Below are 18550 nucleotides of genomic sequence, written 5' to 3'. Positions count from 1 at the left end.
CAGCTATTTTATTATTTTCATTTTATTTTTTAACGGTCGTTGAGAAGCCGACCGAATTTTTTGGATTTACGACTACTAATGGTAAGATTCGTAGCATTGTAATTTATAACCCAATTCAGAAGACAAGGAAACTCTTGACTCACATATGTCGAAAAATTTGCGCTCGAGAAGGACTTTTTGATGGAACTAACCGCATTTGCGTTGCATGCTGAGGAAAACCACTAAAACCTCCCATGATGGCAAGGGGACTCTAACCCACAATTCGTCTACCACTGAGGATATTTTATGATCGGTGCGAGCCGGGTGCGGAATTCATATCGAGCTGGGATTCAAACCTGGTTCATTTGATTGGAAGGCAAAAGCTCTATCCTCTGAGTCACCTTTATTTTACTGATCGGAATTTCCTTAGTATAAATCTGCACAAGAATTAATAGAATGTTTTCTTTGATTGTAGTTGTTGGAGCAAGAGAAACATGGCCTACGGAGGAAGCTGGACGTCTTGGAGAGCGAGTACGAGAGTCGAGTGGCCGAATTGCAGACAGACCTCAAGCAGATGCAGAAAGATATTGCTCTGCAGCACACAACACACAGGACACACGAGAAAGAGAAGGGACAACTGCTGGAAGAGCTCACAGAACAGAACCACCGACTGACGGCCGAACTCAAACAGGTACGCATCTCCTTTACAAGTTTAAAAAAAAACTTCTAACATCCTAAAACTGCATTATGTTCTAACAAATCTTTCTTTAATTGAAATCTTTCTTTAGTTGAGCTTTGAAACCTAATATTTAGTTAGTAAATAAATAAAAAAAATTGTTGTTTTTAGCTTTGAATGTAATTTTTTCAGGTTTTTAAAAATTTATAGGGATTCAGAACACAATATAATAAATATAATAATAATAATAATATCATAATATCAACGAATAAATCAATACCAAGTCGGATATAGCAAATATTTCCGACACATTCCCCAAAGTGTCTTTGTGATAGTTGTCATTCACCGGTGAAAGTCGACATTCTCTTGATTTCGATCACTCACGGTAACCTGTAGACATGAAGCAGCAGTTGAGTGTTCGGAGAGGGAGGGGCGGAAACTGGATAATGAATCACATTATCGTTTCTAAATTTTCATTCAGAAGTGGGTGCAGCATACATTGTCTTTAGATTATTTCTCAGGATGAATTATGGAGCATACTTCTATTGTAGCGTTAATAATCATATGAAACTTAGATCGAAATAAATTGAATATCAAATAAATAGATCAGGAAAAAAATAATAAAAAAAATTATAATAACGATCAAAAACTATCACTGTAATTAAAAGAGTATGGACATACACTCCATAACAAAAAACATCGACGCACCAAGAAGCAATCATCCGATCGCTTTGAAATTTCGTATGCATGAATGTTTTGAACAGATCAAGCTGGAATGATGCCGACTGGGGACGAATAGTCTTTAGCGACGAATCCCGCTTCCAACTGTGTCCTGACGATCATCGAAGACGTGTTTGGAGACGCACAGGGCAGAGGGGGGATCCTGCCTTCACTATTGCACGCCACACCGGCCCTCAACAAGGCATTATGGTCTGGGGTGCCATTTCCTTTGACAGCCGGACCCCTTTGGTCGTCATTAGAGGTACACTTACTGCACAGCGGTACGTCGACGACATCCTAAGACCTGTTTTGCTACCGTTCCTTTTGCAGCGCCCTGGGCTGGTTTTTCAGCAGGACAATGCCAGACCACATACGGCACGTGTTGCTATGAACTGTCTGCAAGCTTGTCAAACTCTTCCTTGGCCTGCCAGATCACCAGATCTCTCTCCCATCGAGCATGTCTGGGATATGATGGGAAGGCGATTGCATCTGGCACGGAATGTTGATGACCTCGTCCGACAATTGGATCGAATTTGGCAAGAAATACCGCAAAAGACCATCCGGGAGCTTTATCGGTCTATGCCACGCCGTGTGGCAGCTTGTATCCATGCTAGAGACGGATCAACACCTTATTGAACTTGTTACTGTAACTCTGCAATAAATTATCCAATTGCTCTGAAACTTTAATCATTTACTATTCTGTACATTGTATTACTATCCACCAATTTTCGTTGCAATCGGACACCTCCTTCTTGGTGCGTCGATTTTTTTTGTTATAGAGTGTATATTCTGGAGTGAAGGGTTTTTGCACTAAATAATCTAATCGGTGTAAATCGTTTAACTCGTTTTGAAGTAAGAAAATCAGATAAATAAGAATTTGAATGACAACTCCGTTCATGAAGTGCAATGCCATGGAAATTTCATTCCTCATGTTAAGCTTAGTTGGCAAAAAATTAAAATAAATAAATTAATTTAACTGAAGCAGGATTTATCAAAATTGTTGAAGAAACGTAGTTACACTGGTTTAAATCTGATCTGGTTTCCTTATGGTAAGCTTATTTCTTAGAAAAAATTATTATAACCACATCTCTTTAAAACTTTTTTTTTCCTCTTATATATGCTTATTTGGAAAAGAAAATGATTAAACATCAGTAGGATTTACCAAAATAGTTGCATAACTACACTGTTTAAATCTAAAGAAAATTTTTTTTGGTAGAAAAATTATTAAACTACAATAGGATATGCAAAAACTGTGGAGGTCACTTAACTACACCGGCTTAAATCTATTTTACTCCTTATAGTAAATTTAAAGAAAATGATTAAACATCAGTTGGATTTACCAAAATTGTTGAAGAATCGTAATAACCCGTGTTTAAAACTTATTCGGTGGTAAGTATTCTTATTCCTTGTACTAAGCTTGGTAGGAACAATCATTAAACTGCAATAGGATTAGCAAAAACTGTGGTGATAGCATAACTACATCAATAACCTATTTTTCTTTTTGCAGTAAGTTTATCTGTTAAAGAAAATTATTAAATTTTAGATTGTTTAAAGAAGTATTGAGCGAGTTAATTTAAGTTGACTCTTAATTCCATCTTGATTCTATTAGATAAACACTTAATATTTAGGACAGAAAAATGGAAGTTCAGTGAATATTTAAAGATACTTTAAGGAAAATTAACTCAAAGCTTTTTACATTTAAATTGAATTTTTTCAGTTTTTGGAGGAACAATTAGTTTTAAGTTGCGAAACAAAATGTAAAAGTTGGCGAATAAAGGAGCTCGAGCTTTTCTATAAAATCCACTGAAAAAAAAAATAATTATATTTTTTCCAACCAAGGCTTTTTTTGTTTTGTTTGTAACTCTTCTCTTTTTTCAAGCATTATTAACTGAGTTTCAAACATAAATCAATCAAATACCAGAAATAAGCGGGTGTTAAAAAACTGTCAAACGGAAAAGAGTTAAAATAAACACATTTTAATCTATTTCGAGCTAAGCCTGTCGGATAATAATTAGTTCCGTTTAGTTACCCACAAACTTTCCGTGAAAAGAGCAATTAGAGAATTTTTCTGGAGAAGAAAAATTTTGAAAATATAACCGTTCAATTTCCGAAAAGCAGTTTCGTTGAAATATTCTCTTTGCCAATTATTTCTGAATTAACAATCGTTGTTCTTTTAACGGGTGAGTTTGAAAGGATAATTGTTCATTATCTCTTGAAGAGTGAACTGATCTTGAATATTCAATGAGCTGTTCGTCAGAAGTTCACCCAAAAGCAGCGGAACGTGAAATCGGAAGAAATCAAAAGAGATCCTCTTTCTTCCGCAGTTGGTGTCCAGAATTCATGTCAAGGCACGTAGACTGGGAAAGGGTAAAGCAAGACTGTGAACACATATTGCTCAACAAAACGTGATTGGGCTGCGCTCTGCTACTTTTTTGGTGGAGCAATTCTCTCTATGGAACTAGAAAATGAAATCTGCAGCTTTTTCATGGATACACTAGCGGTAGTGTCATCATAAAATATTAGGTTTCGAAAATTGTTCTTTCCGATACTCTATCATGAGACTCGGTATTTAGATTTATATATTTTTAAGCTACAGAGACAGCATAAACAAGCATTTTATTTTATATACCTATTACATTATGAAAAATAGGACTTGTTTAAAATGCAGTTATTATTTGGGTAAGGAATCAAGACACATAAATATTGCTTAATAACATCTCTTTCAAATAAATTAACGCTTTACAACAGCGTAATAAGTGAAAAACGCAATGGATTAAAAAACTTTATATAACTTGCATGTCAAACACGCAAGCTTTCAAAGTATATTTTAGACGAAAAATATTAATTATTTATCAAATATTTTTGTAATTAATTTAAAAAACAACAACAAACAAACAATAAATGTACTTGAAGTATGTACTTCGATAATACATAAAATGGAAGGAAATGGTAAATTTTAAATTCTATCTTCTCATCGAACAAGACTTGTGAACAAATGATGCATTTTAAAAGCACAATAGATTTACAAACGTAGCAGTACCCATTATCATATTACCAGTCGTGCTAATTACCAAAATTAATTATGCATCATTGATTTCAATCATAAAATATAAAATTTTAACGATACCCCACTAAACGAATAAACATCTTTTCTTCAATAGATTTGCATTATAGTATATATATATATATGTTGAAGAAACGTAGNCAATATCCTCTTAATTTGTTAATGTGAGATTTGCTTGTCAGGCAAATCTAGCCTTCTTGGCTAATATTTTTTATACACAGTTCCATTAAAATGTTTTGCTTTTACATTAAAACTTACTTGGCAATTAAATTTCAAAGGAAATCCTCATAACCTCTTATTAATTATTAGTAATATATATATATATATATATTTTAATTACTATTGTTTTTAGTTCATTAATTCTACAGAAACACTATTTAAAAGCAAAACTATAAGCACGTGGTTTCAGATAACTTTAGATATACTAATTAAGATTTTAACATGTGCAAATATCTTCTATTCTTTAATTGAATAAAGCTGTATCAAGCAAACATCACTGATGTTATCTTGAAAATATTTGATTAAATAGTAAAGTCTGCAGTTTAATTTGTAACAATAACTATTGCTAAACCATTGAGAAAATTCCATTTTTTTAATCGTTTCCCCCGAACGAACGTACTGAAATTTTCTTAACTTTTTTTAAAATCGAGGACTCAAATAGTTCCTTTCATGCAATGTTCAATTTTCAGAACATTGGAATAAATTGTTTTGGAGTTATATAAGAGACGCACTAACAAATTCTTCAATTTATTATTATAGATTATGTATTTCATGACTAACGATTTAATTTTTTCTTTTTCTGTAGTCTGCTAAAACAGAAGATCAACTGCAGAGTCAACTGCAAACTTTAAGAGAACAATTTAACGTTCGTCGATCAAATCTTCATGATCATGTCTCACAGCTGGAAGGGCTGAGGGAGGAGGTAAAAGAAATTTTTTTTAAATAATTGAAGATGAAAAAAATATTGAATTTCCTTGAGAAAAACACTTTATAGAGTTGATTTCCAGTAAAGCATCATGAATAACAATTTAATGATTATACGCTAGAAAGTGAAACTTTTTTTTCTTCACTTTTTTATTCGTCTTACGCATTTATTTTGGAAATAAATTTAAAAAAAAAGAAGATAGAGACTGAGATAATTGATGTCACAACAAACTATGACTCATAAGAGAATTTATGATCATTCAATTCAAATGTTATTAAAGCATTAAATTTTTTTTAAGCCTTTTCTCTTCTAGAACAGTGACCAACATATTTTTCGATATTTGACTTTTTTTTTAATGAACTTACAATTTTAAGAAAATTTTGTATCAAAAATTTGACTTCAAACGGAAATAAGTATATCAAGCTGCAATAATTTTAAGGAATAAAAAAAGTGTTAAAATATGAATTTTTAAAAGATTATTAGAGCAAAAAAATAATTAATTCTGCATTTGAGTAAAGAATAGAACATATAGATCAAGTACCTATTTTGTAATAGTGTAAAGTCATAGTGCTGCCATCTATGAAATGATAATTCAAATAAATTTCTACTTCCTTAAAAACGCTTCTATTTGTTAAACAAGGTTAAACGTCTATTCCACTTTTGTTATGCAGTTGGAGTCGCATTCACTAATTTTGTTTAGACATTTAAGTAATACTGAAACAAATAGAATTAATTTTGTTTACTTTTCAAAATAAATTTTAAAGAAGATAAGACAACAAAGAAGATAAGTGTTAATTCCTTATTTTTTTGTCCCATCTTCCATTATTTTTTCTAATTTAATGTTTATGATTTTCAACTTTTGATGATCGGTAAGGATTTTTTTCAAAATTTCCGTAGTTTTCCATTTAATAAAAATTTAAAAAAAAAGATCATTATTTTTCGAAAATTCTACTTAATTTCACTGCGCGTTTTTCTTATTAGTAGAACTTATAACTTACAACATATTGTTTTTTTTAAAAAAAAAATCTTTGTTAATTATTCTTTTCAGATAAATTTGCTTTCCGAGAGAAAAAGTGAACTGGAGAAGCGTATCTCTGCACTGAATGACGAAAGGGAGGGATTGAATGTCTCCCTGGAAGAATCTTCAGACAGAATACTCCTCCTGGAGAAGAGAAACAGGGAACAGGAACAACAGGTACTGCACGAACACCCTGAGTTAATTTTGATCTATGGATCGGATCTTTACGCACTAGAGTTCTATCATAATTTTTTAAAGAGGTAACCTCAAACTAATAAATGCAGACAATATTTTTAGTCACGAAATCAAACACAGAAACTTACTTTCTCTGAATAAACATACCTTTTTTTCGTCTGGACGGATTTTTAAATCTATGTAAAGGAGAAATTTTTACTAGTTATTTATCTTTCTTCATTATTTTATTTAGTAATGTGGTTGAGAAAATTTTGAATTGTAAGGTATATAAATTTAAAAGCTATCGCTGTTGACAGTGGATTTCCTTCTAATATTATTGATTTCCATTTGTGTAAAACTAATCGCACAATGTAACAAACTCTTTTATTCAAGGTGGTTGCAAAAAGATTTTGACTAAATGAGAGTTAATAGTCGCTGCAATACAACTTAATTTCACCAAACTTAAAGACCCTTTAGCTGATATTAATAGCTTTTATGCAACTTCTTTTCATTGTTTGGACAAACTAAGCGTATCCTTAAAATTCGGCTTAAAGTACGTAAAAGATATGTCAAAAATCACGATATTGAATGACGATATCGATTCGTCCTACATAATTGGAATACTTATCATTGGTTGGAATTTTATTCTGCTAAAATAATTCAAAACTGCTCTTTATTTACCGAACTTGATTTCTGGAAATCGCTCCATGTATTGAATATTTCTAAAAAAATTAGTTAATGATATTTCTTGTATCCCATCCTTTCCCAATGTATGGACATCTCTTCTAATTATATTTTTTGCCCACTGGGGCTCTCACCAAATCCTTTCACACCTGTTTCTTGTCACCCATCATTTATTATCTTAATCATACTTGTTCCTCTCTTTTTATTGGTTAGAATAATTTGCACGTGCTTATCTCTTTGTTTCTCTAATGTTTGGTGTTTGGACATAAAGGAAGGTTTATGGAACTGAAACTATAGTATGTCCATTCCTGTACTTGATTTGTGTGCTTCATTCAAATTGTCTTTACTGTGGGAATGCGTCCAATAATCCCAAAGAAATAATTTTCAATGCACGACTTATTAAAACTCGGCATTTCAGAAATTATTCAGACGATTTCATCTAAATATTGTGTTTTGCCTTATAAAATTACATAATTTAAAATGATGTAAAAATTCGCATACCTTACTTTCAAAATTTTTCTTGTCTATTATTAAATAAAATAATAAACAAATGTTAAAATATACTTTTAACGTTCTTAATCGCTTAAAAGATTGAAGCAAAAGGTAAAATTAACGTTAAGAGGTCCAAACTTTGGAGCACTCTCCTGACCAAATTATGAGGGCCATACTTTCCAGATAACAACTCTTGGGGGTCAGAAATTGAAGTGGAAGACTCGAACAAAAGGTGTTCAGAGTAAGTATGTTTTTGTGTCTGATTTCGAAAATATTGTTTGCACTAATTAATTAGCATGTTTTAGGTTGCCATTCAGATTGAGTGAAAATCCAGTTATTGGATCGATAGTTAATTCATTTTATTTTTGCACCCTGAATAACTTTTGATCTAATGATCACATTTTCTCATTCTGGGACTCAATCTGAATGGCTCCAGGGGGTGACCTCAATTACGCAAATTAGTAAGTACAGACTATGTTTTAAATTACGAAATCAAACACGAAAACATACTTTCTCTGAATAAAAATATCTATTTTTCGACGAATTCGGATTTCTGACCCCCAAATTATAGGGTAAACTGAGAAATAGTTTGGTCAAGAGAGAACTCCAAAGTTTAATAAAATATTTTGTAATTCTTGTCCTACGTATATAATAGGTATCTCTCTGTCATCATAATCTTTTTTTTTAAATTCAACATATATTTAATAGTTAATGTGCCTCAAAGTAGGGCTCTTTTTTTTGTTCGCTAAGCTGTTGTCCATTGTTTTAATTGAGATAATTTATTCTTCCTGCAGTTGAGGCTTCAGCAGCGAGACATCGACGAGCTTCGTCAGACCAACACTCACCTGCAGAGTAAGCTGGATGTCGTGATGCGAAGATGTGTCACTCCGTCGGTGGTCGGCGGGGGTGACCAACCCTCCCTCTTCAACGAAATGGAAATGTCATCCCAATCATCGGTGGAAGATGAATTCAGATCTCCCAGCCAGGTATCAGCATCCCGCCTGCTTTCAATAACACTGATGGTTACATTTAAAATAGAAATTATCATATCCCCAAATTCATATTGGGAGGGGATTCTTGATTTCACTCAAAGAGTTCGAGCACTACTGAAAGAGGAGAGAATTAGTTTAAAATATGTTAGAATGGAGGATAATTCTCCACCCCACCCATTATAATGGATTTGGCCTGAAAAAAACCTGGAAAAGATTTTTTGAGTTTTCAGCATTCGCAAGTTGCGAGGAAAATCTGAAACTTGCTATAATGAGGGAATAGGGAATGTCTAGCTAATTCGTAACAAAGAAAAAAAATTTTTTGTTGTTACATTAATTTAAAGTTTATGCCAATTAAGAAGAAATAGAAAAATTAATTTCATATGTTTGTAGGAAACTTTGATTGCGTTTTTACTTTCCAATATTAAATTCAAACTTTTTAATGTTACTGAATAAAAATGGGATTGTGTGGATCAAGTAAAATTCTGAAACCCACCTGATCCGCACAATTCTATCATTATTTAATAATTTTAAATGAAATGAAACAAAAAAAGAAAAAAAAAGTCCCAACTTTTGATGTAAATAGCAGGAAGTTATTTTTCCTGCTATAAATATAACGGTATAGAAATAAATAAAAATACAACAGAGGTGTTAAATTATAAACTGTAGGGTGTATCTACANGCCAGGTATCAGCATCCCGCCTGCTTTCAATAACACTGATGGTTACATTTAAAATAGAAATTATCATATCCCCAAATTCATATTGGGAGGGGATTCTTGATTTCACTCAAAGAGTTCGAGCACTACTAAAAGAGGAGAGAATTAGTTTAAAATATGTTAGAATGGAGGATAATTCTCCACCTCTCTCCCACCCATTATAAAGGATTTGGCCTGAAAAAAAGCTGGAAAAGATTTTCTGAGTTTTCAGCATTCGCAAGTTGCGAGGAAAATCTGAAACTTCCTATAATGAGGGAATAGGGAATGTAATTCGTAACAAGGAAAATAATTTTTTTGTTGTTACATTAATTTAAAGTTTATGCCAATTAAGAAGAAATAAAAAAATTAATTTCATATGCTTGTTGGAAACTTTGATTGCGTTTAATATTGACTTATATAAACTTTGATTGAATTTAATATTGGAAAGTAAAAACTTTCCAAGATTAAATTCAAACTTTTTCAATATTAAATTCAAACTTTTCTATATTAAATTCAAACTTTTTAATGTTATTGTATAAAAATAAGATTGTGTGGATCAAGTAAAATTCTGAAACCCACCTGATCCGCACAATCCTATCATTATTTAATAATTTTCAATGAAATGAAACAAAAAAAGAAGAAAAAAAGTCCCAACTTTTGATCTATAAATCACATATTTTTCCTACTATAAATATAACGGTACAGAAATAAATAAAAATACAACAGAGGTGCTAAATTATAAACCGGAGGGTGTATCTACTCTACCAATTAACCATTTCCTTTTAAAGTTGTCAGAAAGCGCAGTAGTCGGTTGGACGAGAACAAACTTTAAGAAAAGCGCTGTGATGACATCAGAATGGATCTGTATTAAGTGTAATTGCTCATTGTATAAAACAAATCTTCTTTATGTTTGTAACTGATGCTTATAACAACTTCTTGACCCCGCTTAAAAAGGAAAATAATTATCTCCGTTAAAATTATGACAAAAAACAAAAGACCTGGATTTATGTGTCCAAAAAACAATTTGAACACAATATTTTGCTACTCATCATCAGTAGACAGTTTTCAAAATTTGGAGATTTTAACTCATGGAGGCAAAAGAGACATTGGTGTCCCTTTCATATATATATATTTTCTGATGCTCTAATTACAAGTAAATATACATTTTTGTATATTTTAATTATAAAAAAACCAGTCTAATAGTTACTAAAAATACCTGTTAGATTGTCAGAATTATATTTGTACCAAAATATAAAATCTAAAAAAGTAGTTTGAATTTTTTTTTCATTCGTATTCAAAAATATATCAATAGTTGATTTTGTAAATTAAGGACATTTCAATGATGAATAACTTTTCTCTTAGAACCAAATAACTGCAAATAAGCGCTAATTTGAAAAATTATTGTATGGAAGACTTTGCCCTTAACGCAGGAAAGGACAACTGTATTTCATGCTGCATTTCTTAACCATAATTCATGAAAGTGCTAAATGCAAAAATTTCACTTATTTTGACTTAATTTAATACAAAATAATGAAGAAAAAAAAACGTATGAAAATTATGTTTAATAAAAATTCTGCATCAAAGGGTTAAGAAAGATTTAACCTTTAGCGCTGTAAGTAATATTTTATTTCCCAGTAAAATATTTATACTATAGTAGTTATGACAACAATTAATATAAATTATCCCAGAAGTTTCCTATAACTACCTTCAAAATCTTTTTTTGCAACAAAAGGGTGAATTTTGGATATTCGTGTTGTCAAAAGAGCTTATATAACAAAAAACGAAATAAAAAAACCCAAAAAAAAGAGTGTCTGGATGTTTAGAAAATATACGAGTTTAAAATGTAAGTAGAATAATAGTTTCATTCTTTTTTTTTTTTTTTTTTATNCTTTGGATTTTTTTTTTTTTTTTTTTAACGTCAGGTGCTGTATTTTCGTTTTTCACCTCCGAAAATACCGGAAGTGTTGTTCGTTTAACGTTACCCAGTGGGCGGGCACCTGTGAATCTAAGTCACGGGAAGCGAGCAACATTACCCACTCCACAGATAAACGTTTATAAGAGTCGGCTACATACAGAGAGAAACATCCATGCACTGAGCGAGATTCGAACCCATAGCCATTGGCTTCAGAGCCATTGGCTAACCGTTCGGACACCTGACAGGCTGGTAACTAGATAATACCTTAAAGAAATCACAGCAAAAAGATGAATTATATGTGACGGCGTTAAAGAAAAGGAAGAGAAAACAAATGAGTATTTGTATGCATGACCAGAAAAAAATCCTCTTTTAATGTTCTTCTCATATTTTTCAGAATAAATCAATGACAAAGATCTTTTATCGAATGTTTCATAATGCAAAACGCAACTGTTAATTTTTTTCCGTTAAAGTAGAAATTCAATATTAATTATGAGGGACTTTTATTATTAATAAAGAGTTACATTTCATGAATCACCTTTGAATGGGCAGAAACACTTTTTAATGACGTTTTTCCATTTCAGTGTGAAGGATCGAAAATTCCTTCTCATCCTAGTTCCTCAATCGGTTTCCATGGAGATTTCCTAGAAGACGATATTGAATGCGACGATTGTGCCATGGACACTGAAGATACCTGGAAGGTACATTTTTACTATATCTTAAAGAAATCTTAAAAAAACACCCCCTTTTATCATCTTCCATAGAAGTCACTTTGGGAGAGTCGTATAAGACGCATTCTCTAAGACCCAAAGGGTGCCGTTTTTATTTATTTAAACTCATTTAAAACTCAATAGGAGTTTTGTACAATGTTTAAATTTGTAACGTGCTACAAAACATACATAAAATTTTAGAAAGAATGATATTTCTACTAAGAGGCAACTTGTTAAATTCGTCAGTCGACCCTTGTGTTGATTTAGTTATGTCTTAGGAAGATTTTTAATTAGTTTTATCTTCCCTGTAAAATTATGTTGCATGATACGCATCTTTTAATAAAGCAACAATTAACGTTAAATAAAGCGACAAACAAGTGAGGATAAATAATGGTACAAAGCTGAAATCAGCATACTATAATTTTGATTCTAGCCAACCGGCCTGTGTAGGGGGCAGGGAACTGTCCTTGCACCAGAAAGGTTCTGGGTTCGAATCCCGGGCAAGGCATGGACGTTCTTTCCTTCTCTGTCCTCCCTGTAGGAGCGACGTTGGCCCACCTAATGGGGTGCCCCTGAAAGAGAGGCCAACAAATCTGCCCTGTATATGCCTGAATTGGCGGATGTTAACAAAGGTGGGAATTGAAAAAAAAATAATAGTTTTGATTCTTCAACAACGTTCCTCAGTGTCGAAACACAAAACGTCATCGTTTGTGTTTATCGAACCGAAACTATAGTATGTTGATGTCTGTGCCATTATTTATGCGTTATTTCACGTTGTTTGTTACTTTATTCATTCACAGAACAAAGTATGCTCCCACCCTTATTTAAGTTAAAGTTTTATCTTTCATTCAAAAATAGCCTATCCTTATTTTTCATTTTTACTTTATTTAAAAAAAAAGAAAAAATGAACTCGTTATTTTTCTTAAAGCTGCAGATTTTCAATTTTTGTATTCTATTTTAATTGTTTGAAATGTTTTTCCTCTCACCTAAAGTTCCGAGAAGAGTTGGTCCCCATCTACAGGATGCTGCGTCGCCTGTGTGAGGACCTGCGACGACGTCGAGAGAACTACAGTTCTGCCGACAGCGGCATCTCTACTCACTCACCAGAAGAAATCCAGGCATCTGAGATTCGACTCGGTGCTCTCACATCTATCACGAAAGAACTCAGGAATCTCATCGAGGAAGCCATCTTCTGTCACGATGACGATGTGAGTTTCTTTCCTTTCTTCTATATTTAATATCTTATTTTTTTTACATCCGTCGTTGATCAGCCGACCCAATTTTGGGTTTGTTCAGCTCCTTAGCCTTGTCATTTTGAACCTGATCCAAAAGACAAGGAAACTCCTGGATCAGTACCCCCAGAGGTATGTGAACATGGAAGACATTGTGACTCGACAGATTTAATGTGCATCAGTCTCCATCTCCGGCCAGCGGGGATCGAACCCATGATCTCTTTGGCATGGACCCAGTGCTCTACCCACCAGGCTATCCCTGCCCCTTTTCTTCTATAGTTGTTCTTCTGTGTATGTTCTGTGTTCAGTTTTAAAGGAATTCAAAAGACGAGGTTTTATTTGATAACCGTCGTTGAACGCGATTCTGGGTTTACGACTGCTCATGTTCAGCAGTTTCGCAATTTTGAACCCGATCCAGAAGATAAGGAAACTCCTGGATCAAGTAGTGGGAGAAATTTGCCCTTGTGGAGAAATGTTTGATGAAACTGATCCGCATTCGCATTACATGGATAGGAAAACCACCAAAACTTCGCATGGTTAGCCTGACGCTAAGAGGACTCTAAACCATGATCCGTCTACCACTGAGGATATTTTTGCGTCAGCACTGTGGTCGGTGCGAACCGGGTGTGGAATTCAAATTGACCAGCCATCGGTGGTATTCGAACCCGTTTCACCTCATTAGAAGGCGAACGCTCTATCCCCTGAGCCACTACGACTCCGAGAAATCTTATATTCGAGTATCATAAATAGGAGTGATTTGGACCTACTCTTTCTAACTTTTGAATGCATTTTTTTTAAAATTATCAACATAAAAATAAACTGGTCCTGATGTACTATTTTTTTAAAAAAAAAATCTACAATAGTTACGCTTGAAGAAGTCTCTACACTCTTCATTTCAAATTTTAGGTTAAATTTTTAATTTTTATTTTCTTGTACTCAACTAACTTTTGATGATATAATCCGACAGAGCATAATACCTTTTAAAAAAAGTATAAAATAAGAGAGAAGAAAATTTACTTTGGGTAGAAAATAAAGAGAAAGAAAATATAATTTAGGTTGGAACAATACTATTTTAATCTATTTTAATCTAACAATACTATTTAATTTACTCCCTAAATTGCCGTACGCTTTATATTTCAAATTGTGATAGGGTGACGGCCTTGTATTTTACGTGCATTGAAAGATATGACTGATTAGAGTAAAAATCAGTTAATTTTCGAATAAAGAGGATTGAAAGTATATTTAGAATTCTCCTACTTTGAATTGAGTTCGATCGAGTTTATGAAAGTTATTGCAATTATTATTTTTAATTCAATGATATATGAAAAAGAAAGATCCATTTTTGAGTTCAAGTAGCTCTAAAGGTTAGGTTTCTGCAATCCATGATTTACTTTCCCATAGTATTGACCTTAACTCTGGAAAACGAGAAATACAATTGCTATGGTTGGATGTACAAAAGAGAAAATACGTTTAAACTTGATACCATTCGCCAGATAGGACAGAATGTATGAAATGTTCTTCCAATTATCAATTCGGAAAATTTTTGTTCATTTGAATTCCAGTCATCTTTTGTATAGGATTCAAGCTTGTAAACTTATGGTTTCAGTTGCGTCAAATAAATTAGTTGCATGGAAGAGAAGACCACGGATATTGACTTAGAATGCCGATCATCTTTTTCGGAACACTATATTCAGTGTAGATCTGGATCAGTGTAAGGATCAAACAGTAATCGCTAAGATTCGAACCCTGGTTGTTTTTGTCAGGAGTGTTATGACCGTTGACTGAATTATCTATATTTTACGCTTTATCAACATTTTTTTTTCATTTACATCTTAAATATCTACATTTCGTATTATGTATTAAATTTTAACTATTTCAGTTTACTCTCGTAAGTTTTGAAAAAGAAAATTTTAAACCTAATTGAAGCGTGTAATAATTTTATGGCATGAAAATAATATTACATAAATTTTGACTGCTTTATTGTAACAGATTATTATTTTAACTCTGTCCATAAATTATATTAAATGATGATCATTGCTTTGTTTTCAGATGTGTCTTTCTTGTCAAAGTCTTGCAGAAGACAGAGAATCATTGGAAAAAGTTCAGAAAGAGTTGCTCGAAAAGAATGAAGAAGTCAAACGAAAAACTGAAGAAATCTCCAAGCTGATTGCCAAAGTAGGAATTTATCTGAAATAATTCATTGTTTTATATTCGGAGAATTATTGCCCTATTTGAATGGTTAAGACATTTCTAGTAAAAATCAAGAGACAATTTTGGTAATGAAATCAAAATATACTGTAATTTGAACTATTTATTTGATAAATTTTCTTTTTTTTTTATGGTAACGGTTAAGAGAAATTTTTAAAAGCATATCTCTTATATTTCTTACACATTTAGTAAAAATGCAAAACTGAAAAGTGCATTTTACCAAATAAATAGTTTTTATGACATGCTCTAAAATACAACGATACATTACCGAAATGTTCCGCAAAACTATTTTTTATTTCACCATTTATAGGGTAATTTTAACTTTTTCATGTCCATGCTTCTTGCCAAATAGAATGGTAATAATCTGTTTACACTCATTGTTGATGGTTTACTTAAAATAACGGTTTATTTAAATGGTAACGTTAGATGACGGTTAATTATTTCTCTTTTTAATATGTTTCTTAATATTAACAAGCGGAAAAGGGATATAGAAGATGATTTCAAATGTTTAATTAAAGTGTTTTAAACACGCTAAATTCATATATATTAAGTTATTGCCCCCATTTTATCCATCTTTAATGGGGATAATTAGATTTATTTATTTAATCATATGCATATAAGGGTTTCTTTCTAAATACAAAGAACGGCTTAAAAAGCCTGTGCTGCGGTAGCCCAGTGCTTAGAGAATCCTGTCTGAAGAGGCCGGGGTTTTATTTTGATTCTACGTGAGTACATGCGATATACGTGCTCGTAAAATCTGTGGAATCGAAAGTCCTGTAGTGGGCCACTGAGCAGTACAATGGATACAGGGATCAGGAGAAAATTTCCTTCCCCATTCATATCTATGTCTAAATTGAGTAAGTAGCCTCCCGACAGAGATTCTGTTTTCAGAGGATCGAGATTGTGATGGTATGTCTTCGTATCATCTCATCGATGCTTCTCAGATCATAAATAAAATCCATACCTATTTAGCACAATTTTAAGAGAGACAGTAAGATTATATATCTAGTGTTATAGGAGGAATCGAACCCATTACATCCATACTTCAGAGCGGTTAGAGGAATAGCACTGCAAGGAAGGTTCAGGAGATTTATTAGTTTTTTTTTAAATACACTAGCATAGATTCCCAATATAGGTACTGTGGTATAAAGTTTCGTTCTTTATTAACCTACCACCTATTAATCCAAAACGGATAATTACCAGATTTTGGTTTATAATTTTTCACTAAATTGAAAAATAGGGCTTTAATTTTTTTTCTTATTTCTAATCATTTCTAAAAATAATCATCATACAAACACCTAATGATGTTTTATATTCACGTAGTACATTTAATAAAATTAATTTATTATCGTGTATTTAATTTTTAGTCAATGATTAGTTCGCAGCTTTTAATAAACCCCTATTGATTTTTCCTGTTTTAATTTAATCTTTTAATATTTCTTTTGCTGTTAATAACTAATCTCTGTTGACTATTTTACTGAGATTAATTTACTATATTATTTTTTTTTGTTAATTTCCTTTTATTAATTTACTTTTATTGATTATTTAGCGGTAAGTTTTTTACTAAATTGATTACTTAATGGATATCAAAAAGCATATTTGTCTCATTTGCATATTGTGCAGGTGACACTTCAAGAAGCAGAATTATCTGCTTTGAAAGAAACAAGAGATCAGCTAAGGACAGACATGGACAACAGTTCTTTGGCTAAAGATCAAGTGGTCAAGAAAGCGTGGGAGGTCCGAGATCAAGCCGTTGCAAGGTGAACACTCTTTTTATCCCTCTGAATTAGAATTCTTACATAAGAGGGCCCTTTTTTTTCTCCAGTAGTATTACATTAAAATATCTTGGGGATTGATGTATAAAAAGAAATTCAGTTAGCTTATTATTTAAAATGTATTTTTCAGAACTATTTTTTGTTGTTGTTTTGACTCGGTGAGATTTTCAAAATTTTACCTACTGACCATGAATTTGAACTTCTGGTCTCATAAATAACTGAACTTATAAATTTAGTGTTTATAACTGCAAATAAACTAGATGAAGAAAGATGGAATGAACAAACGCATAACATTCAATGTTTACATCATAGTAAAAATAAAGTAAAGTGTGAATCAATGTGGAATTGCAAAGCGGCAATTTCGTGGAGGTGAATTGCACTTGAAAAAAAAATCTATTCAACGAATTAAATTGTTACCAAATCAATCAAGTGAGAAGTTCAGCCAACAAATTAAAGTAGTTCTAAAAGTAGTAAAGGTTGTTCTGAAGTAAAGTAGATAAGAAAAAGCATATATTTATGAAACAATACCTTTAAAATGTTTTAAAAAAGAACAATTCAGAAAAAATGTAGTAAAATAAATGTAAAAAAACATATATTTATGAAAGAATACCTTTAAATTGTTTTAAAAAATAAACATTTCAGAAAAATTTAGTAAAATAAGTAAAAAAAAAGCACTTATTTATGAAGCAATACCTTTGAAATGTTTTAAAAATGAACATTTCAGAAAAAATGTAGTAAAATAAATAAAAAAAAGCATATATTTATGAAACAATACCTTTAAAATGTTGAACATTTCAGAAAAAATGCTGTTGAGATAGAACTCGCGAGGACGAGGATCGATGTGATGCATATCAACAGTCAACTGATGGAAGCTGTTCAACAGAAAGTCGAAATTTCACAACAGTTGGAACAGTGGAAGGTGACTTCATTCATTATTTCTTTACAAATGTTGCTTCAGTGTGATTGCCCCTTTGTCCTTTCCTTAATTGTCTTTCAATGTCTGCTGTTCCTTCACGGGAACGTTGCCTTTAAAAAGTAACAAGTATTTTAAGAAAGAGTTACGAGTTAAAGGTTCTGATTTTAAAAAGTAACGAGTAAAAAGTACAAGTTCAAAAGAAGTAACGATTTTAAGATACATTTCGAGAAGAATCGAAACTTCAAAGTAATTGTAAATTTCATTACAAAATGTAAGAAAAATTAATTTAAAATGCATTACATTTTAATTTAAAGCTATAAAACTTTAAAATGACATAATAATAATAATTTTTAATCATTAACATAATAATTTTTTGTTT

General features: G+C 31.9%; 1 protein-coding gene across 2 annotated transcripts in view; it reads left to right on the top strand.

The window, feature by feature from the left end:
• Positions 1–18550, top strand: part of LOC107453895 (bicaudal D-related protein homolog) — a 131696-nt gene that overhangs the window by 108563 nt on the left and 4583 nt on the right. For both annotated transcript variants that reach the window (XM_043044634.2, XM_043044633.2), the window contains exons 2-10: positions 455–670; positions 5245–5361; positions 6413–6559; positions 8527–8718; positions 11915–12031; positions 13033–13248; positions 15322–15447; positions 17104–17240; positions 18054–18174. In XM_043044634.2, coding sequence (XP_042900568.1) covers positions 455–670; positions 5245–5361; positions 6413–6559; positions 8527–8718; positions 11915–12031; positions 13033–13248; positions 15322–15447; positions 17104–17240; positions 18054–18174 — 1389 coding nt within the window. The remainder of the gene's footprint in view (positions 1–454; positions 671–5244; positions 5362–6412; positions 6560–8526; positions 8719–11914; positions 12032–13032; positions 13249–15321; positions 15448–17103; positions 17241–18053; positions 18175–18550) is intronic.

The sequence above is a fragment of the Parasteatoda tepidariorum genome, chromosome 6 (genome assembly GCF_043381705.1).
Source record: "Parasteatoda tepidariorum isolate YZ-2023 chromosome 6, CAS_Ptep_4.0, whole genome shotgun sequence".
Lineage (NCBI taxonomy): Eukaryota > Metazoa > Arthropoda > Arachnida > Araneae > Theridiidae > Parasteatoda > Parasteatoda tepidariorum.
Note: the sequence above shows the minus strand (reverse complement) of the source record. Positions and strands in the feature narration are given on the sequence as shown.